Genomic DNA, 21,747 nt, shown 5'->3' with positions numbered 1-21,747 from the left:
AAAATTTATTTTGATTTTAGGGTTTTTGTTTGCAGAGCCCCATGTTCCAACATATCTTTTGCAGATAACATCCTCAGGAGTCAGGCCTGGTCCTGTCTTTTGCATGTGAAATGGAGCGGGTCAAGATACAGATGTAATAACTAGGGATGTAAACGGATCGTATTCAAGAGTCAAATAATGCGATATCCGCATCTGATTAGTTTTTGAATGGATTTGGATAATATTAAACGGATATGGATTGGATATTTTATCCGTTTACATGTAAATACAGCTTTTCAAATAGCTATAGCCTATCCGTATTCGTTTAGCTTTCGGACGGATTCGAATAGTGCTAAACGAATACGGAAACAGATTTCGATTATTCATTTACACCCCTAGTAATAACCAACATGACCAATCAACTTGATGGAAATATACTCTGAAGATTTTCTGAATGACACCTACATTAGTGTATTCAAAACATCTAAGTTTCTTCTAATTGTTCATTGTTTTAATGAATTTAGGGATCTCTATTAGATTGTTGAATTGTTGATATCAGTGGTACAAAACCAGGGAGGGCAAAAAAGTAAAAAGAAAAAAATATCGAAATCTTGAGGGGCAGAAGCATCCGATCTGGCCCGATAAGGTCAATTTGTATTGGTTTTGATATCTACGGTTTAAACTCTGCTCATCTTGTTTCGAAAAGTGCTTTCAGTCGGGTATAAATTTTTTTTTATCATAATATATTATTTTCAAGAGACATTGTTGTTTTACATGTTTTTCAAATACAAATGTGAAATGATAGTATTCTTCATTTCAAAGGAAAAAAATGTGTCATACTAAAAGACAAAAAAGGGTGAGGTCATAAATTATTTGACACCTTAAAAGTGGTCAAGAAGAATATTCCAATCCCATTTGTAAATTCACTTGATTAATATAAAATTCATATAGTGGAAGTTTTCATATACAATCATGTATCCACAGGTCAACAATGCCCATATTTGTTTTCCATTAAAAAAAAAAAACACCCATATCTTATTCATAAATTGAAAATAATTGATCTATCTACTCTTTTATTAGGATTTTTTTCTTATTTTTTATGGTATTCATATCATTTAGAGACATTTTTTATTCTTATAGTAAGTCATAGTCAAGCTTGTTTTATTTTTGAGAACCTCTTTTTTACTTTTTTGTGGAAGGGAATCTCTTATTGACACCACTCAAATTGTCAAATAATTTGTAATCTTATTTTTTTGCCCTGATATGTCATACAGGTCTTTTTTCAATGGGATTAATAGTGTTATTTCACATGTATACTTAGTAAATATGCATGACAATAACATCTTTTGACAATGACAAAATAATATGCCGTTTTTAAATTATTTAAAAAACCCTTTTATACCTTCCATCTTAAAGATCTCTTTTGAGGAATAAGATAAGGGACAGTTAAGAGAAGGTGTCAAATTCTAAATACACGTATAAAGGTATGATTCAAACATCCTTTATTTTTTGATATGCTCATATCTTGACATGCAATATAATGAAACTCTGTTTTTTTTTTGTCTAAGCGATATAATGAAACTCAGTCCTTATACTAAGAGAAAAAGATTGTTGCCTAGGCCTCTAGAGCTACATGGACATGCTGGCCAATGGGAACGTACACGGGCAAGTATCTCATGTATTTTCACGTGCTTTTGTGTCTAGATGTAGGAGTCATGCGGGTTTTTTCCCATACAATAAAACACAGATTTTGGAGTTGAAACCCTTTGTAGTCAATTTCAAGTTGATCCATCCCTATGGTTTTTGGGTTTAAATGTCCAAAATCAAGATCGATCAAGATCTGACGTTCTCCTATCCAAATCTATCAATTCGTCCGATCTGATTCCGATTTTTGAAACAATGCTCTTATACGGATCATAGAATTGGGCAATGGGCATTCAAGCAATCAAGCCGGACTTAACTGCTTGTGCCGCCCTATCAACTGCCTTTAATTGGTCTAGGCCTTTTCCGACCCAAATTGGATCTGAGCCGACCATGCACATGGTCACTGATGATCTAGTGGGAACAATGTTTCCAGCATATCTGACAAATTCGCTGCTGATTATATTGTCAATTTCCGATCTAACATTAGATGCCAACATTAAATTTGAGAACCAACCTTATTGAAATTAAAACCCCAAAAAAAAAAAAAAAAACGATTATGATCTTTTGCAGTTAAGGTTTTAGTTCATGGTATCGGTCTGGTGCCGATATTGATCGGCTTTATCAGGCTGATTTCAATACTAACTCCTATAAGGTTTTAGTATGTTTTCCAAACCATTGATGCCCTCATCTGTCCATCTCAAGCCCTATTGTATATAAATGAAAGAAAACTTAGTCATAAATTTTTATCTAGAGATCTTAAAAGAGGATAAATAGAGTTTTCCTTCGATATAACCACGATTGATTATACTAATCCTGTGATCATGACGGGTTTTTCTCCCTCCTACATATAACTATATGGGCAATCCGCCTCAGGAAGTGAGGTCTCGTGATCAAACCTTTGCCGCTGCATAATTTCTTGGGGCCACCTACTTGAGGCTCACTAGGGTCCAGAAGCTCCCGGTTTGTGCGTGGTGCGGGGGTCATGTACGAGCCCAGGGGGGATTTAATCGGCCTAAAGTCGGATACCCCTCCTGTCTCCACAAAAAAAAAAAAAAAAATTATATGGGCAAGAGATCAATGCTTGGTTGTGTGGTCCCTACACCAATGTGAGGGGTCAATGACAATGAACACAGAGGCATCAACATGGATGAGATTATTGACACTGGTAATTTAGTGCGCTCTTGTGTCTAGGTACAAGGGTCATGTGACCAGACAATGTTTTTTTTCTCATATAATGTAAAGGAACCAATTTTCTGCTTGAGAGCGCTCTCTAACTCTCTCCTCGATACAAAATGGTAATTTCCTTGAGGAGGAGAAAGAGATAGAGAGTGGGAGGAACTAGCACACCCTTTGTTCTAAGGCATGAAACATTTACAAGCTACACGAAGAACACTTCATAGAAAAAAATAACAAATTACACCAATAAAGCAGCAAAGTTTTTCTTGTTGAACAAAATATGTGGGTTCCCATATTTACTTGTGCCACGTAGGACATTTTAACTGTTGGATATGTAAAAGAATGGTCTGAAGTAGCTGCGTATAATTTTTTTGGGAAAGAGAAGGTTAGTCGATTGCGCAGCGCACACTGCACTTGCACCCAGACACAGGAGCATGCAGAATGATCATCACACCCCTAATCATGTCCATTTTTCAAGAGAATGCGACGATCATTACACGAGTCCCTGTGTCTAGGCACAGAGGCAGCATGCGCTGCATGACCGGGTGGCATTTTTTCTCCCTTTTTAGGCTGGGATTAAATCTCCTTTTGTGAAAAATCAATGGTTAAATATGCATTAAAAGGGGGGGTGGGGGGACCAGACACCTAAACTGATAAACATCTACTTCAATTTTCAATCCTGAACTATGAGACAGATCTCACTCAACTACCCCTAAGTCACAATAATTCAATAAAAGAAAAAAGATTTGGGATAAAGGTGGCTCTATATATACTGTATATATTGTATGTATACCTAATAGATATGAAATCTATGATTGAATTTTTAGGTGTAATGCTACCATTATGTGTGCCACTTCTATGCTTAATTTTTTCATAGGATCTGAGAAGTATTTTGTAGAAATCTGGTGAAGGTTTGATGCCCAAAAGTTGATACAATGTATGTATTAGGTTTAGGTCTCTTTTCTTTACAATATATAAGTACTAATAACAACTCATCTTGCCCTAAATAATTTTTTAATCAATTTACAAATAGATCTCTCCATAATGTGTTTCTTATAATGGATATCATCTTGAGGGTCCTTTTGATTATTAAAATAGTATCCTATGGATTATGGTTAGTTGTGAATAATAATATAAACCAAGCAATGATTCTCATTCACTACAAGTCTCACAAATAGCTATGGAAAATTGGGCATGCCTTAAATTTTCTGTTTCCTTGCCTCTATATGGTGTTTGAGGTGTAATAGCCAATAAGATCATTAATATTTGATCCCTCGGATTTTATTCCAAAGAGCAAGGTATGATAAATACAAGAGATCTTTTTTTTTGGCTAAAGATTTCATACACGGCCATGCAAGTATGCATAGTCGTGTCCCCTCTCACAAAAAGTTGAAAAAGTCATAAAAACCCCACCCATATTTAATGCATTGAAACACCAACCCTCTCACATGCATGGCTTACATAGCCGTGTATGAAAATTGTCCCCTTTTTATTTTTTATAAGGTTTGAGAATTTCATTAGCTGGCCTGATCCAGCTGAGGGAAGCAAAGGACTAGAGCCAACTCACTATGGTGGTAGCAGTCAAATGGCTAGCAACCTTGTCTACTACATGGTGGGTGAGGAACATTACAAAATCTAGGAACAGAGGAAAACAATAAAGAAATAGAAATGGTTCAGATGACCTTGTTACCCCTTGTTATTATTGAAAGAGAGAGGGTTTCCCACGACGCTCAAATACTGATTCAGACGTATAGAGGGTCTTGTGTTATGAATCATAAATACGGGATTTATTGAGGGAGAGAGAGTGTGGAACCCTCATTTATATAAGAGGGTGCGTAATAGAATCTCCACGATACTCTATGATACTTTTCCCTTATCCAAAAGAGGAAATGTTTATTTGAATAAGTGACATGGTATAGCTAAGGGTGTCAAAATTAAACTGAAATCATTTATCGAAATTGAATCGAACCATTTAAACCGAAATCGTAAAATCGTTTAATAAATGGTTCAGTTAAGATTTCAAAATTGTGGCCGTTTAATTAAACGGTTTGAATTGAACCGAACTATTTACCACTCTTAAATGTAAGGGTGTTAAACAGTCCGATTTTGGTTAAATGGTTCGGTTTTGACTGTTTGAGGATAGAAACCGTAACCAGACCGTTTAACTAAACGGTCTCATAATCAAAACCTAGATTGTTTGGTAAATGGTTTCGGTTAAACGAATTTTAAACGGTTTCTGTTAAATGATTTTTAAACGGTTTTACACGGTTTCAGTTAGACGATTACTAGATGGTTTCATAAACTATTTCCTAAGTCTAATTTACACTGGTTACTTGTTGCATTTTTTAATAGAAAATGGAGGTCTTTGGTAGTGCACATAACCATTAAGGAAGACACATATAAAAATTAAGAATGAAATAGGAACAATGGAAGCCATGGTTAGAGCTTCAAAATAACAGTCCGAATAAATTTTTCCAGTGAAATTGGGGTTTTTAAACGGTTAGACGGTTTGGTTATAATTGATTTTAATTGAATTACATGGTTTTGAAATCGTTGAATTAATCGGTCTAAATCGAACCAAACCGATTATAAGCGGTGTCATTTTTAAAACCATAACCGGACCATTTAACTAAACAGCCTACCGGTTTCGGTTTAAACGGATCGGTTTGGTTTCGATAAACGGTTTCGATTTGATTTTGACACCCTTACTTAAAATGTTCATAAATGTGTCAAGAGCAAATAGAAACCGTTTACAGAATCAAACTGTCTAAAACCAAAACCGTAAAACCATTTGATAAATGGTTCGGTTATGGTTTCAAAGTCGAGACCGTTTAGTTAAATTGTTTGAACCAAACTGAACTGATTAACATCCTTAGTATATGCCTCTTCGCATGGTTTATTTTTTAGTTCTTTTGAAGAGAAATATTTAATGCTTTTCAGCTTAAATTTTCCATCGTCAAGGTTGATGTAGACAAATTGTCTCAAAGCCACACACACACACACACACGAATTCGGCTCTCCTCCAGCCATGGCGGGAGCTGGAGAATCCAGCCCAGCTAAAACAGGATTGTTTGGATCATTTCACAAGCGGGTTCCACCTTATGAAATGACCAAACCCCCCTGTTTTAACTGGGCTGAATCCTCCAACTCCCACCATGGCCAGAGGAAAGCTAGGTCTTACACACGCACATAACAAAAAAATAAAAAACCTCTTACGTTACTACACAATCTAAGACCGATTAAGTTATCACATGGCAGACAAAAATGACGATAAGGAAAATTTCCTTCTTACATGAGTGTTTGTGTTTTTTTTCCACTCTTTCTCGCATGTTATGAAAATGTGGGTTTCATGTGGATGATATCTATTTAGGCCATTACAACGCCCATAACTTTTAGGTTTTTTAATTGCAATTGCAGTGAATGAGAATTAATGTCTCTTGCGGCTGTTAAATGTGACGGACTGAATGAATGAATGATGATTGAGAATTTATTATTCAAAAAATAAATTAAAAATTACAATGATTAGAGGGAGCATTCAAGACAAAATTTAATTCAATTCAGTAACTGTTTTAGAAATAGCTAATAATAGAAGGAACCCCAAACATAATGTTTCAAACACAAAAGAATCGGAAACATATAGTTTTCTTAAATGTTGGGTTCTTTAGCTCTAATTTATTTTTTATTTACCCTCCAAATTGGATCAGTGAAAACATAAGAATTTTAATCCTCTCTAATTTCTAAAAGTGTGCAGTGCGACAATGCTAGGTGGAGAAGTTGAAACTTGATAGCTTGGATATCCAACTGTTCGGAAAAAAAAAAAAGTCAATGAGCTCGGACCATTGGATGTCAGAGCTTTCAAATGTCAACATCTCTACCTAGCACTGCCGCACTGCACTCTTTTAAGGAATTGGAGAGGATTATTTTCCGAAACATTGACACTGTCCCAATTGATTGGTTCAATGGGGTTAGGCATAAACAAGGAGGCGACCGGGGTAATGAGTGTGAGGGGGGGAGGGTTATTGCATACCAATACCGAAATACGATTCAGAGGACTAAATCAAGTGAGCAAATCAACAGCATTCTTCGACAAAACATGTTTAAACCAATTGAACAACTCAATTGTCCATAACACAGACACCTTGAGAACATGGTTTGTGACCAACCCAATACTTTAAAGAAAAGTACGGGCAGTCTAATTTGGGTTGCACGTGATTATGTTTAATTGTAATAATCTAATTAAAACAAATCATCTCTTTAAACATAAATTACTCTTCAATTTGTAGAATTGCATTATTGCATTAATCATATGCAAGATCCCTAATTGATACGAAAATATATAAGATACAATGTACCTTCTCCACCGATTGAGAGAAATTGAAAAGAGAGATCCTGAAATATTCTTAGGAAATGGGTACGTATTAGTACATAATTGTACTTGTTAACTAATCGTTTTAAGATTACAATGCTAGGCCGTCGGTGGAGGGCAAGGGAGAGAGAGAGATGTAATGAATGATAGGTTCCCTTATGTTTCCCACCCTTGAGGCATTGGTTATAAATAAATAAAGGGAAAACGAATGTTGCTTGGTCGCGTCCCTACGCCCATGGTTTTAGTGTACGTTATCGGAATGGGTATCAGTAACATGCAAAACTGATACGATATCGATGCGGTATCAACCCGGATCGACTGTATCGGATGAAATTACCCCTGAATTTTTCTTAAAAAATGAGTTTTTTTTACCATTTTACCCCTTATCCGTACCCTGTTATCGATATGGTATCGTTATCGGTGACTAGCAAAATCGGTACGTATCACCTGATACTGTCAATGCGATACCGATACTTAGAACCATGCTTAGGGATTTTGAACCCTAAGATAATGTGGTGAACCTTCCAATACGGTGGAGTAGTATAGCAATAGATTTTCTACTCAATAAAATAGCAAACTCAACCCAAATGCATATCACCATGCACCACGACCTCGTGCTATGGGTCTTAGCTTGATCATTTTGGGCCCATTAATAAATGGGCTATTATATGGTTTGGCCCATCATGATAGTGAATTGGCGTTTCTCAGGCATGGGTTGCAGTCTCACAAGGAAGTCAATTACAATGGCCCACTCAAACTCACCTGAATGGTACAGCGCACCAACAAGTAGGGGGGGAAATTGTCTCCTCTAATTCCCTGCCCGGCCCAGTTCCCCAGTTCCTATAATAGTGTGATGGAGGACCCCACCCGGGTAGAGTGTTCGGGTAGGGGTAGGGTGGTCATTCTAGCCCCCCTCCCCTTGTTAGAGGCACTGGGGAATTGAGCCGGGCAGGGAACTAGAGGGGATAAAGATCCCGAGTAGGGGTGTCAAAACCTAGCCTGAATCAGTCAAATCGACTGAAACTGATAGATAAACTCAGACCGAATCGATCTTTGTTGGACTTGTTTTGGACAGATGTATAATGGGACTGGATGAAGAACGAACCGATCGATATCCAAACCAAAAACCAAATCGAATGAACCCTACAAAAAAAAATCATTAGATATGAGGTTATGAATAGGTGAATTTGTCCATTGATTTTAATATTAGTGAGAATATTTCTTGTTATAATGGAAATTGTTACAAATCAATGAGTATGAGGTTATGAATAGGGAAATTGATTTGTAATAATGAATCTCTTGATCTCCTTATTCACTATATGAAATTAGTTGGGTAGTTAAAATGAAAGGACAATTACTATCACTACCCTACACTTAGCCTATATTTACTAAAACTACCCTACCTTGAACTTCTTTTCTGCTACTACCCTGCTTTTAAACTTTTACATCTCATTCTACCCTCATATTTTTAAATACCCAAATTGCCCTTTCTTTTCACCTAGTAACCTACTAATCTATTTAACCTACCATTCATCTTCTACTTTTTACTATTTTTATCATTAAAATAGTAAAAAAAAATTAAAGCACCCACCTTCTTATCTCTCTCATTTTTTTATTCCATTTATTTATTTTTTTCTTCAATTTTTTTATTTAATTAATTTTTTATTCAACATTTCATCCTCATCGTTCTTCTTTGAACAGATTAGTTATCCATTGATTTTAATAAATAGTCTTCTCACTGATTAGTTATCCATTGATTTTAATTATCTTTCCCTTACAATGATAAACAATGATTTTGCTACAAACTCGTTTTATCCATTGATTTCAATATTAGATATTTTCCCCTTACAATTTATTCCTTTTTGTTTCAGTTTCAACATGAACACATCAAATCAATTTCTTTATTCTTGGTTGTGTACTTGTTTGACTTGGAAAAGATGATCTAAAGTGTTTTCATTGAATGTTTACTAAAAAAAAATGTTTTTGCTGTATCTTTTCTCACTACATGTTATGACTGTAAAATTTTATTATGATTCAAACCCGGAAAAAAAATGACTTAAATCAAAATTAACCTGATATTGAAGACCAAAATAAACCGAAACCTTACTGGACTAAAACCAAAAACCGAAGTTCCTTAACAATTTGCTTTTGGTCTCACTCGTTTCCAAACCGAAAACCGATTCAGCCTGATCGAAACCGGGCCTAATCGATCATTTGACACCTGTACCAACATGGTGTGATAAAATGGTATGTTACATTGGAGGGCAATGAGGTCATTTCATGTGAGAAAAAAAAGAAATAGAGGTGCTAGTGTACCCTTTCACAATGGCTCGGAGAAATTTTTCCTTTTTTATTTTAGGGAAAAAAAAACTCTGCCTAGTAGCATGGCTACATGCCCAGACACATACTAGGGCAAAATGACCAATACACCCCTCATAAAATGGGAAAATCTTATTCCTATTGATGCTCCCGCACACGCTATGATTGCAGGTAGAGAACCTCTTCCCTTTAGTTTAATACTCCAACGCATGGTTGAAATGGTGTACTTTATGATTAAAACAATTTACTGTATAGGAATTTAACCAAATATTATAGTTTTAAGCCAATCATCAAACATAGACTTGGCCACTTGGTAATATAAGAGAGAGAGAGGTGAAGGTAAAGGAAAGTACATAAAAATGTTTTACAACGTATAAATTGTTTCCTTAGAAGTAAAAAAAAATAAGGGGTATAATTTTCTAGTGGGTCCTCTGTTTCATAACCAAAAAATAGTAGATTGGACTCTGAGAGTCTATTGTACTTCTTAACATTTTATGTTGAAACAAACGCATTCTAGAAAATTGAAAAGGGTAACGCTTGGTGTAGCCATAACATAATAGAGTTCGTTCCTCTGCATGTATCAATAGGTGAATGTATATGTGAGAGCCAATCACATTTTAATTTTGTTTTCATATAAACCCCTACTCCCATTATCAATGATAAAAATAGGACAAATGGTAAGCTCTCACATGTACGTTCACCTGTTGGTACGTGTAGATGATCCATTCTCAACAAAATATAATCCTATGTAATTCTTTAGAGTGAAAAAGGAAAAAAAAAAAAGAAACAAGAAGCTTGAGGACTGGGATGGAAAAGTTGATTTATGCTTTAAAGAACCTACAGATCCTTTAAGAACAATATGACAGTAGTATGGCCCATGATCTTTCCAAATTGGGCCCCTTCACTGGCCGAATCCTGGGATATGGGCCTTAGCCCATTGGATTGGATTGTAATAGTATTATTCAAAATTAAAAAAAATGGGGTGAGAGAGGCTCGAACTCTCGACCTCAGGATCACTCTTAGCTATGAGACCTACGCGCTAGCCAACTGCGCCACCACCCCATTTGTGTATTTAAATATTGAATATTCATTAACCAAAGTTAAATATATACGTGACTTTTTTGTCTGAAGACATTTTCCAAGGGATCTGTATCACCTCCAGTTTGCTGATCGGCCCAGTTCCCCAGTTCCTCTAACAAAGGGGGGCTGAAATGACCTCTCTACCCATGCCCAAACACCTTGCCCGGGTGGGGTCCACCATCCCCCTATTAGAAGAACTGGAGAACTGGCCGGTCAGCAAACTGGAGGTGATAATTTTCCTTTTCCAAGGCATGTCAACATGAACCTTTATAGAGAGAGGATAAAATATTACGAAAATTACATGATTAGCTATTTTTGGATTTTTATTTACAAAACAGTCTATTCTATGTTTGAGTAAACAAAAATAGATAAAAACAAGTTTAGTTTTACAAAACTAGGCAAAACAGTGACTCTCCTTCCTTCCTCGACAGTTCCCCTCTGAAAAAATCTTTTTTTTTTTCCTCTGTTACTTGGGGTAGCAGAGAATGGCGGTGGCTGGGACAAGGGTAGGGTTGTAAGGAACGGAAAATGCCTGGGCGAGAAGGTAATGACAGGGGTAAAAATGTCTAAAAAAGTAAATGTGGGAGGGAGAGACACTATTTTGTCCAGTTTTGTAAACCTTACCTTGTTTTTGTCTTTTTTTATTAACTCAAACATAGGGTGGGCAGTTTTGTAAATGAAAACCCAAAAGTAACTAATCATGTAATTTCCCCTAAAATATTCAACTAGGGTTATTATATAACGAAACCTTTTGACTATTGCCTAATTCGAACGTTGTCCTTCACCAAAAAAATAAAATAAAATTTGAACGTTGCCATTTCATTGAAGAGATTCTAGGAAACTACTTTGAGTAAAAACCCCAGCGGTTATTATGTGAGTGAAACTAAGAGTTGTTAGGGGTTGAAGAATTTGCATAACTGGTAAATCTATGAGTGTGTTCTAACTCTAATCACTAGTAGAAGTACTACTATCTATTAGAGTGTCCAATTTGCATCAACACTGTTGAGTTGTATATCAAATGGGGTCATAAACTCATAACCCGTACTAAGGGAGAGGTGAGGTTGGTGGAATCCCATATACAAATAGGGAGAAAGAAAACCGCCCGGTCACGCCAGATACACCACCCTGCACCTTGACACAAGGGCACGTGAAATGATCGTCGTATCCCTAGTCATTTTTGAGGTTCCAGGGGATGTGGTGGTCATTTTGCACACCCCTATGTCGAGGTGCAGGGGTGGCATGCGTTGCACGACTGGGTGGGTCCCATATAAATAATTGTAAAATTGGAGATAAAATAATTAAATTGAAGAACTTCCTTGTTCTTCCATGGATGTGGGCTTTAACTCCGAATCATGTAACTGCCCTTCTAGTTTTCCTTGTTTGCTTGGTTAATATTAGGGGTGTAAGCTTGGCCCTATTGGCCCAAGCCCGCCTTGGCCCACCCTAAGCCTGAAGAGGGCTTGGACTGGTTTTTGAAACCTTGAGGGTGGGTTAGGGTTTAAATTATCAGATCCGGGGTCAGGGTAGGACTGGGCCAGGGTTGAGGCTTCAGGCTAAGCCCGGCCCGACCCTGTGTTAGGTTATGCTTTACAATTTATTGATTATATTTTGCAATTTTATTTAGTATCTAATTATTTATTGATTTACCAACAAATAAAGGCTAATTATTTACTAAACAAAAGTATTTAAAATTATAAGATCGGGCTAAGTTTTCTAATCCAAAGAAAATCTAATAGTCAAATGAGTATGAAACAAACCAATACCCGATCACATGGGACTGATCAATCAGGGCCAATCAGGATCAATCAGGCCCTATTTCACCCCTAGTTAATATACTCAATATTAGAGATGTAAACGGATCGAATTCGAATCGGATTGGGTACTATCCGAATTCGAATTCGTTTACAATTCCGCTATCCGCCGAATATAATAACACAATACCAAATTCGAATTTGACTTGTTAAACGGATTCCGGATATTATTCGGTTCGATTCGTTTAGCAACGGATACCAAATATCCGAATGTTTCTATCCGATTACCATCCGATTGTCCGTTTACTGTTTTATATTTATTGAGCTTTATTTCTTCTTAGAAATGACTTCATTACACTCCGTTTTTCAAATCGATTTGAAATCATGTATCACATAATACATAAAATGCAAGGAATATAATAAAATAGAAAAGCTTGATCTAAAACCCAACCAAACCTGCAGTATCCGAATATGGAACAACCCAACAAATATAAAGCAATAAGTGATACTCTAGATAAGACTAATAACAAATCCAACATACAACAACGAGATTCATACAATTTAAAAAAAAAAAAAAAAAAGAATATGAAAGATAGAAACTCACGTAAATCTATTGCCGACAGACTTGAGATCGACAACCTGAACAATGAGTTTTGGGACTTTAGAGGACGATCCAAGAGATGGATTCGCTAGAAATTAGAATAGTAGAAATGGCATAAGGGATAATGTTATAAAGAAGAAAACGATGCATATGAAACAATAGAGAGAGAGAGAGAGAGAGAGAGAGAGAGAGAGAGACTTACCTTTGACAGTTGCTACTGGTGATTGCGCATGCAGGACAATGTCTCTTGTAACAACGAAGATGTGCACAAGAAGGCATGAAACAATATGTATATGAAACCAGAGAGAGAGGGATTGTAGATTTGTAGTCACAGCGAATGGAAGGCAAAGAGAACGTTGAGCTTTAGGGTTATACTTCAGAGTCTTGAGAGTTGAGAGTTGAGAGTTGAGAGACCGAGAATCCGAGACTTCAGTTTTCAAAGAGGTTTTTGGCTTTTCAAGTTTCCATCGAGACTTTTGGCTTTCCATCTAAACTTTAGGCTTTCCTAATTCCTTTTTTTGGTCTCATTTACATTTTTTATGTATTTCTACTTTTTGTTTTGTTTTTATATGTTTTTCTAATAGATATGATAACATCTGTCTTAGTCAAATAGTAATATATATAAAACAATCATATTTTCTAACTTACTAGCTACTAAGTTATAAATATAAATAAAATACAAAATTCAAGAAGGCAACTTAATCGGATAGACGGATACGAATATTTTATTTTGGATATTTTAATACCATCGGATAGCTAAACGAATCGGATAATAATCGATCGGAAACATGGATTACCATATTTGTATTTGATTAGTTTCGGATGAATTCGAATAGTTTCCGGATAGTGAATTTCCGAATACGAATCCTCATAAATGAATTCGAACCCGAATCAAATACGGATTTTCGACTATCCGTTTACATCTCTACTCAATATGGTATTAGAGTCCACGTATATCAAAACCGCAAGTGAAAGAGTGTTGAGATGTTCGGAATTATTGAGGTATAATCCCATGAATCTTTGTCCTCGCCAGTTACCTCAGTGCCTCTAATAAGGGGGGCGCAATGTCCACCGTACCCCTGCTCAAAAACTCTACACGGGTGGGGTCCACCCCCCCATATTATAGGCATTGGCCGGGGAACTAGGGAATCGTTATCGTCTCATGTTCGTTGCTTGAACAGGATCGTCCTGTCCCCTCTCATGGGGCGCGAAATGACGACCTAACCTCTTACCCAAACACACTGCCGGAGGGAGGTTAAGTCGTCATTTCGCACCCCATATGAGGGGACAGGATGGTCCTGTTTGGGCAACAAACAAGAGAGGATAAAAATTAGGGAAGTAAGCCGAGCAAGGAACTGGTGATAATTTTGCATAATCCCACATTGATTAAGTTCGGTGAATAGTGCCGAAAGTAGACAGCACTACTGAGCCCGTGGTCCCACTTTAGTTGCCAATTGCCACAGGGCTGAATGGTGCTTTGCCAAAAGAACCTCAGTGATCTTTTTATGTTTGAGGTTCTGGTCCCTTGTTTATGATCTATTTTTGTTGATTTTGAGTACAAACCTTTGCCCCTCTCTTTCAAGGTAAAATTATTTTTTGTATCTCTTGAATATTTCCCGGGTGATTCCATAGACAGTTTATTTGATTTCCATGGAAGTTGCGAAGAAGCTCCATGCACGTCTCATCAGAAATGGATCGCAAACTGACCCAGTTGCGATGTTGGATGTTCTCCGGGTATATGCTCTTACTCCTTCAAATTCACAAAGAGCCCATCTTGTTTTTAATCAAATTGAAGCACCCACATTGTCAATTTGGAATTGGATGATACGTGGTTTCTCCTTAAGCGATCGACCCAGTGAAGCAATTTGTATGTATAAACGAATGAGGTTCCAAAGTGTGAAGGAAAACAAACTAACATTTACATTCGTCTTCAAGGCATGTGCTCGTGTACCGGATATCTCATATGGCCGGAAGATCCATGTCCATTGCCTCAAGCTTGGTTTTGATTCTTGTCTCTTTGTCTCCAATAGTTTGATTCATATGTATGCTTCCTGTGGTGAATTGTATTTAGCCCACAAAGTGTTTGATGGTATGCTATTTAGAGATTTAGTTTCTTGGAACTCTCTGATTTGCGGGTACAGTCAGGGCAATAAATTTAAAGACGTTTTGTTGCTTTTCGAGGCAATGCAGGCGGAGAAGGTGAAGGCTGATGCTGTGACAATGGTGAAAGTAGTTTTAGCTTGTAGCCATTTGGGTTATCAAGAACTTGCTGATTCTGTGGTTAAGTATATTATGGAGAATCATGTCGAGATAGATGTCTACTTGGGAAATACTCTGATGGATCTGTATGGAAGACATGGGTCTGTGGAGTTGGCTCAAAAGATGTTTGATCAGTTGCCTGAAAGAAATACAGTCTCTTGGAATACAATGATTATGGGATATGTCAAAGTCGGTGATGTGGTTGCTGCACGAGAACTTTTTGATCGTATGCCATCCAGAGATGTGATCTCTTGGACATCTATGATCACAGGTTACTGTCAGAAAAAACGATTTTCCGATGCTTTGATGCTTTTCCAGCAAATGATGGCGGCTAAGGTAAAACCAGATGAAATTACAGTAGCTAGTGTCCTTTCAGCCTGTGCTCATTTGGGTATCCTTGATATGGGGAAGGCAATTCATAATTATATTCGCATGAACAATATCAAAACTGATGTTTATGTGGGGAATTCTTTGATAGATATGTATTGCAAGTGTGGCTGCATTGAGAATGCATTGAAAGTTTTCCAAGAGATGATGGATAAAGATACTGTTTCATGGACTGCAATCATATCAGGACTTGCAGTGAATGGTTATGCTCATGATGCTATTGACTTCTTTTCACAAATGTTGAAAGAAGATATTCAGCCAAGTGAAGCAACCTTTGTTGCTGTTCTGCTAGCCTGCGCTCATACAGGATTGGTGGAAAAAGGATTTGAATATTTTGAAAGCATGACCAAGTTTTATCACATAGAACCAACAATGAAGCACTATGGATGTATGGTTGATCTCCTGAGCCGCTCTGGCAATCTGGACAGGGCATTTGGCTTCATTAAGAAAATGCCAGTAGACCCAGATGCCATTGTATGGAGGATATTGCTGAGTGCTTGCAAGCTTCAGGGAAATGTTTTGCTGGCCGAAGCTGTCACAAAAAGGCTTATTGAGTTGGATCCTGATAACAGTGGCAACTATGTTCTCTTATCTAACACATATGCAGGGGCAGATAGGTGGGATGATGCCATGAATATGAGAGAATTGATGAAGGATAGCGATGTGCATAAGGCTGCTGGTTGTAGCTTCATCGAAGCTAATGGCATGCTTCTTGATTCTTTCATGCCAGAAAAACGTCCTTTCCCTGCGAAGGATCAGGCTTTCACTGGTTGAAGTTCCATGTATCTTCTTGAGAACCGATTAAGGGTTATTGTCATCCAATTCCAATGAAGCAGTTGCATGCTTATTGTATGTTAAATAGTGCAGATCCCATGATGAGTTTCGATTACCATAATTGCCCTTTTAATTTGTTTGCCAGATGCATCAAGCACATCTTATGGAGGCACGAGACTCGCTTTCTTATGGTATATGCTTCTTGATTAAACTTCTTACTATTTTTGTGTTGCATATTTTCTTCAATTCCACCAACTGTTTTTATACACTTATTTTGGGTTATTAAAGGGATTTATGTTTTTTTTTTATTTATCAGAAATCATTAGTTACTTACTGGGGCGTAGTGTTATAATTTTCTTCTTATTTAAATTTTATATAAGAAAAATATAAATCAGAACCTGTGGGTAATTGACATTTTTTATTTGATATAAAGTAAAACTTCAAGACATGTTGGGCTGGGTTCTTTGTGCAGTTGAATGTACCAGTGAGACCTGTTTCTTCTTTCTGATTCCTGTAGTTGTTGAAAAGATGTGGCTCAGAAGGCTGTATTGAACATTTGCCACATTAATTCTGGGAGGGGCCCGAGAGAGGGAGGCTCCCCCCCCCCCCCCCCCTCTTTCTATATTTTGTCAATATTGGCTTTCTTCTAGCAGTCTTGCATTTCAGTCTCTTCACATGAATGAATCAAATTGACTTTTTATTTTATTAGTCATCCATATATCTGTTCTAGAGCTGATCTATGTACTCAAAGTAGGTGTTACCTATTGTAAGTCCTCCAAGCCAGACCTTCGTATTAACTGTCCTTCCAAGTTTCAGTACATAAGTCATTTGTAGGGTTCTAGGAACTTCTGTATAGGTATTGTGTGTGTGTGTGTATATATATATTGCCCATCATTTGCAAGTTTCATGGGATTTTAAGAGGTTTTGCTATCATATTTCCCTGTCAGTTTGACAAGGGACCTACAGATAGGGATAGTAAATGCCATAAGATTTTCTATGCATACTTTCGATCATTTTGTCACAAATGAAGTATGTTGAGAATTTCATCTGGTGAAGAAGTTAATTTTTTTTTGGTTCAATGAATATATCTCTTGTGAGTAACTAATATGCATTGACCTATCTTCAATATGCAGAATAACATCACTTGGAATCCTGCTATGATGTTGTAATGAAGAATTTGGCCCAAGGACATGGTTCCTTATTACTTCTACATATTCAGTAAGTGCTCTGGAATGGGTGCAAATTTTATCTACAAGTTTTTGTTTTTTAAATTTGTCCCTTTTTTTTTTAAAAGTAAATTTTGAAAATATTTTCTGTCAAACCAAATGCTATATGACACATGATAGTTCCTCTTACTTTTATGGATACGATACAGATAAGATGAAATGATAAAAGAAAAACTATTTCATTCTAGTAATTTTATGGGATAAGTAACATACATTTTAGAATTCTCTGTCATTTTCCAGAAAATACGCTTGTATATTGTAGCAAACACTTTAACATATATCAATTAAATAGACAATTCTGGAGAAGTTATATGGTATTGAGCTGTCACTATGTTTTACGGAACATATTTTTTTAATGGGAAAATGTCCTTTACATGGTCAAGTCAAGTGTAGAAAAGTTTCTTTGATGGCCCTCCTAGTTGTGCCATATGGCAGGATGATCTGGCGGTTCCGAGTGTTGGATAGATAAGGTTGGGTTTAAATTAACAATGTATCAATTTCCAGAGCCCATTTAATCATATACCCCCTCATCTATTGGCATGCCCCTTCTCCATAGGCCATGTCTTGGTGTGCATGCTCTTGGTCGTCCTTGATTTTGCAAAACTTTATTTTTGCACTTGGTCAATTCTGTTTGACATGTGAGCAGGGAACATTGTGCCCCATTCAATATTCCACGTGGCAGATTTCATTGGTTGACCAGATGAGGCTCTCTAGGTGGGCCAAGTAGGAAACATTCCTGGTCATTTTTAATATGTTACAATTTTCGTTCAAAAGTTAGGAGCCTGTATTCTTTTAACGTAGCTTTGAGCTGGTGAAATTTTCATTGCCAATCCCAGCCCTTTTCTTTCTTCAGCCTGCTTTATCTATATAGTGTGTGCTTGAATTTCTCTTACTTCTATTGCACTAAAGGACCTTTTTTTGGTAGTATAGATGTAGTCTTATCTGTTCCTGAATACTAGCTAAGGCCAATGCAATATGAGAATTTATGTTGCTTCTTTGGGTTAAGGCCTCGATGTCTATCATTTTCATTTGTCATGCATGATGAACAAAAAACTCAACTATACCTCATTCCACCTACTTGGGTTCAGCAGTCAAATTTCTTGAATGATGCCCATTCAAAATTTACACGAACTAGAGACAGAATTCACTCTTTGATGTTTAGTATTCACTTGAGCTTATTGAACATTCAGTTGGATCTGTGACTCCCATGATTTTCAGAATTTTTTGGACTTTCACCAATTTTAGGAATTAAAAAAAAAAAGTGTATAGTATAGGTAGGGTATTTTTTGGGGTTTTGTGGTTCTCAAATGATCTATAATTTTTTAAATAGACTAGTCAATAGATAGTTTTTTGTCTTCGTGAATGATTTTTTAATGTTAAAAAATTTCCAATTCTTTGAATTTGTATATATTGTTAAGAAAATTAAAAAAATTACATAATTAGGGATTTTTTGGTTTGTTTTTCTCTTCAAATGATCTGAAATTGAAAAAAATTTCTTACCCAGGTAGATTCTGGTCATCTTAATTGATTTGTGATCTATAATAGATAATTATTTTGTTGCTACATGCTTTTATTTAGTAGCTACATATTACTTGTGATCTTAATTTTTATTTCGTAATAATTCATGCAGAGGCTCTGCCTTACTATCATAATTTGGCCATAATAAAGTATTGATGTTCTTTTACCTGTTGAAGAACTGGCAATTCTTGATATTTTTTTAGTAGTAACCTTGAATACTTGCTAGAAGAACCCCCTGATTCTAGAACTCAGCTATATGCAGGACATCCATGTGTCGCGCTTTCTTGGTGGACATATAGTTGGTTGTGGCTATAATGATGAGGAAGAATGACGGGTAAGAGAGAGAGAGAGAGAGAGAGACAGACAGGAGTAAAGAAGAGAGAAAAGGAAACATGAGAAAGAACACGAGGAAGAAAGAAAGACGAGAAGAGATATGCCATATGCGGGTTACAAGCTATAGGTTGAACACTCAAAATTCGGAAGGATGAGTACACAGTGACAAGTTCTGGAGAGTTTTGAAGTTTGATCTCAATCAATTGCTGGTTTCCTTGGAGATATCAACAGCACATCAACATGCTCACAATGTTGTTCTTCAGCCAAGAGTTGGTGTCATTGTTGAAGATGCTCAGAATTCTCTGCAGGTCAGTAAAACATTGGGTTACACATCATATTCCCTGCGGAGGATTCTTTCATGAAAATAATGCCTCATTCCCTGGTAGTCTGTATACTATCAGAATTGTGTTATGCGAGGAACAAAACTTAATTTTAGGATATTTGAGTCAACCCCAAAACATCAACTTGCTGGATTCACACAACAGTCACTTGGATGACCTTCAGGGCATGTATGAATGCTGCAAACCCCTTGTAATTTACAAGGTCAGTTCAAAGTGCCCATTTAAATATGTTCTTCGTAAGAAAGATAGTATTTGAAGCTCATAGTTGCACAAACAGAGCCGGAGCGAGGACTTGGCATCCCTAAAGGAGTGAAAACATTTGGCAGTCGCTCTTTTGAGGTTCAGTTTCAACAGAAAACATTGCAAGAGTTGCTGCCAAAAGGAAAATGCATTGGTCCAAAGGCTGTGTTTGTTTCCAAGTTAAAAATATGTTTCAGGTAAAGTTCTACATGAGAACTTTGCTGAAAATATTCCAGTGTTTTTTTTTTAAATATGTAAGGGATGGTGGGAAATATGCTGTAAAATCTGTTTGACCTTGTAAAGGCTTAAGGAGAGTTTTCATTTGAAGATTTAACAAACAAATTTTATGTCCAATTTGGGGGGAAATTTTTTTATCCCAAAAATACGAAAACAAGTCTTGGTGTGCATGCTCTTGGTCGTCCTCCTCCCTCCTCCCTGCCCTATTGACAATCGGCGAAGCACCTCTGATTGGTGCGGTACCTATGTCGCTTAGACAGACAACCCTCTTCTAAATTTAAAGGGTTTTTAACAAATGCCCCCCTGAAAAGGATTGAGATCCTCTCCCGCGCGGGACGATGTCCAGCGCACATCGTCTGGCTGGGGAGACCTTGATCCACACGCCACTGCACCAGGATGTGTGCGGTGGTGTGGATCGAAGCCCCCCAGCTGCACGATGTGTGCTGGACACCGTCCGGCGCACAAGTGCGCTGGAGAGGATCTTGATCCCCCTGAAAACGCCCATTTGTCCAAATGCACCTGTAACTTTTCTAATTGCAAACCCCCCCTATTTTCAATACAGTGTAGCACTTTAGTCCAGTCCGTTAATTTGGGATGTTAGACGTTAGTTTCAGGGAATTTAATGACCAAAATGCCCTTCTAATAAAAACCCACCAAAATTAAAGAATAAAATAACCAAATTACCCTCATCTTCCCCAAATAATTTTGGGTTTGAAACTATAATTTTTTCCCCCAAATCGGTTAGGGTTTGAACCCATCTGAAAGCAAGAGATCAAATTAAGGAATTTTTTATTCAACATCATGATTAAATGAAAACTACCTTAAATCATTCTACATTCATGAATAATCAATTCAGATTTCTATTCTATGGTAAAATAAAACATGATATACCAGAAGTCTAGTTCGATTACTACTACATGTTTGTAACTTTTTTCTTACCTTGTAAACACCACCAAATCCCCTTTCCCCAATCTTATTGATGTTGGCGAATTTTCCATGGCTGCAAGGACCGTACTGAAATCAAATTGCAATGACTCTGCAGTTTTAATTGTGTTCTCACCTGTGCACAAGCCAAAAGCAGAACCAAGAGTGATTTTGGGATAATCAAGTAGATCGAGAGCTTTCTAAGAGAGAGAGAAAAAATGGGCCAAAATTAAACTTCTACCATTCTCCTTTGACATGTTCTTTTTCTTCCGGATTAGCAAACAATACAAGAGAATAGAGAAAAGAATCGTCACTCCTGCAGCGGCAACTGGCACAACAATGAGAACAATTTTTTTGGACGAGCTTCCTTCTTTTTCTGCATTAATTAAAAAATAATAATTAACATTTCCAAATGTGCACATGATGATAAACATAGATTATTTCAATCGGATTCGCATCTCATGATACTAGCTAGGCCATTAACATCTTTAGATCTTTACAACTCAAAACTCCTTAATCTGATCTTTTGCTTTCCAGATGGGTTCAAACCCTAACCGATTTGGGAAAAAAATTTCCAATTTCAAAACCTAAA

At 36.8% G+C, this 21,747-nt stretch overlaps 2 protein-coding genes and 1 non-coding gene across 7 annotated transcripts in view; 2 read left to right on the top strand and 1 right to left on the bottom strand.

Moving 5' to 3' along the window:
* The first annotated feature begins 9,804 nt into the window (after positions 1–9,804).
* Positions 9,805–21,747, top strand: part of LOC122669884 (CCR4-NOT transcription complex subunit 11-like) — a 41,678-nt gene continuing 29,735 nt past the window's right edge. The window contains exon 1 of one of the 4 annotated variants that reach the window (XM_043866776.1): positions 9,805–9,817. The gene's annotated coding sequence lies outside the window, so the exon portion shown is untranslated. Of the gene's footprint in view, positions 9,818–13,291; positions 13,336–16,919; positions 16,931–21,747 lie in introns of those variants that run through there. The other 3 variants (XM_043866793.1, XM_043866767.1, XM_043866784.1) reach the window with 3 other exon arrangements.
* Positions 10,463–10,546, bottom strand: TRNAM-CAU. The gene is given in 2 exon segments: positions 10,463–10,498; positions 10,509–10,546. It is a non-coding gene; the product is annotated as a tRNA-Met (tRNA).
* On the top strand, positions 14,410–20,252 carry LOC122669868 (pentatricopeptide repeat-containing protein At2g22410, mitochondrial-like). 2 transcript variants are annotated; one of them, XM_043866749.1, is made up of 3 exons: positions 14,410–16,527; positions 17,470–17,554; positions 19,193–20,252. In XM_043866749.1, exon 1 carries the CDS (start codon positions 14,567–14,569, stop codon positions 16,334–16,336), a length of 1,770 nt encoding a protein of 589 aa, XP_043722684.1. In that variant the 5' UTR covers positions 14,410–14,566; the 3' UTR covers positions 16,337–16,527; positions 17,470–17,554; positions 19,193–20,252. The 2 variants fall into 2 exon arrangements, with proteins under 2 accessions (XP_043722684.1, XP_043722691.1); XM_043866756.1 differs by lacking the exon at positions 19,193–20,252 and having other exon boundaries at positions 17,470–17,555.

Source organism: Telopea speciosissima, chromosome 1, assembly GCF_018873765.1.
Source record: "Telopea speciosissima isolate NSW1024214 ecotype Mountain lineage chromosome 1, Tspe_v1, whole genome shotgun sequence".
NCBI classification, from domain to species: Eukaryota; Viridiplantae; Streptophyta; class Magnoliopsida; order Proteales; family Proteaceae; genus Telopea; species Telopea speciosissima.
The sequence above is the reverse complement of the archived record's forward strand: the minus strand, read 5'-3'. Positions and strand labels throughout refer to the sequence as shown.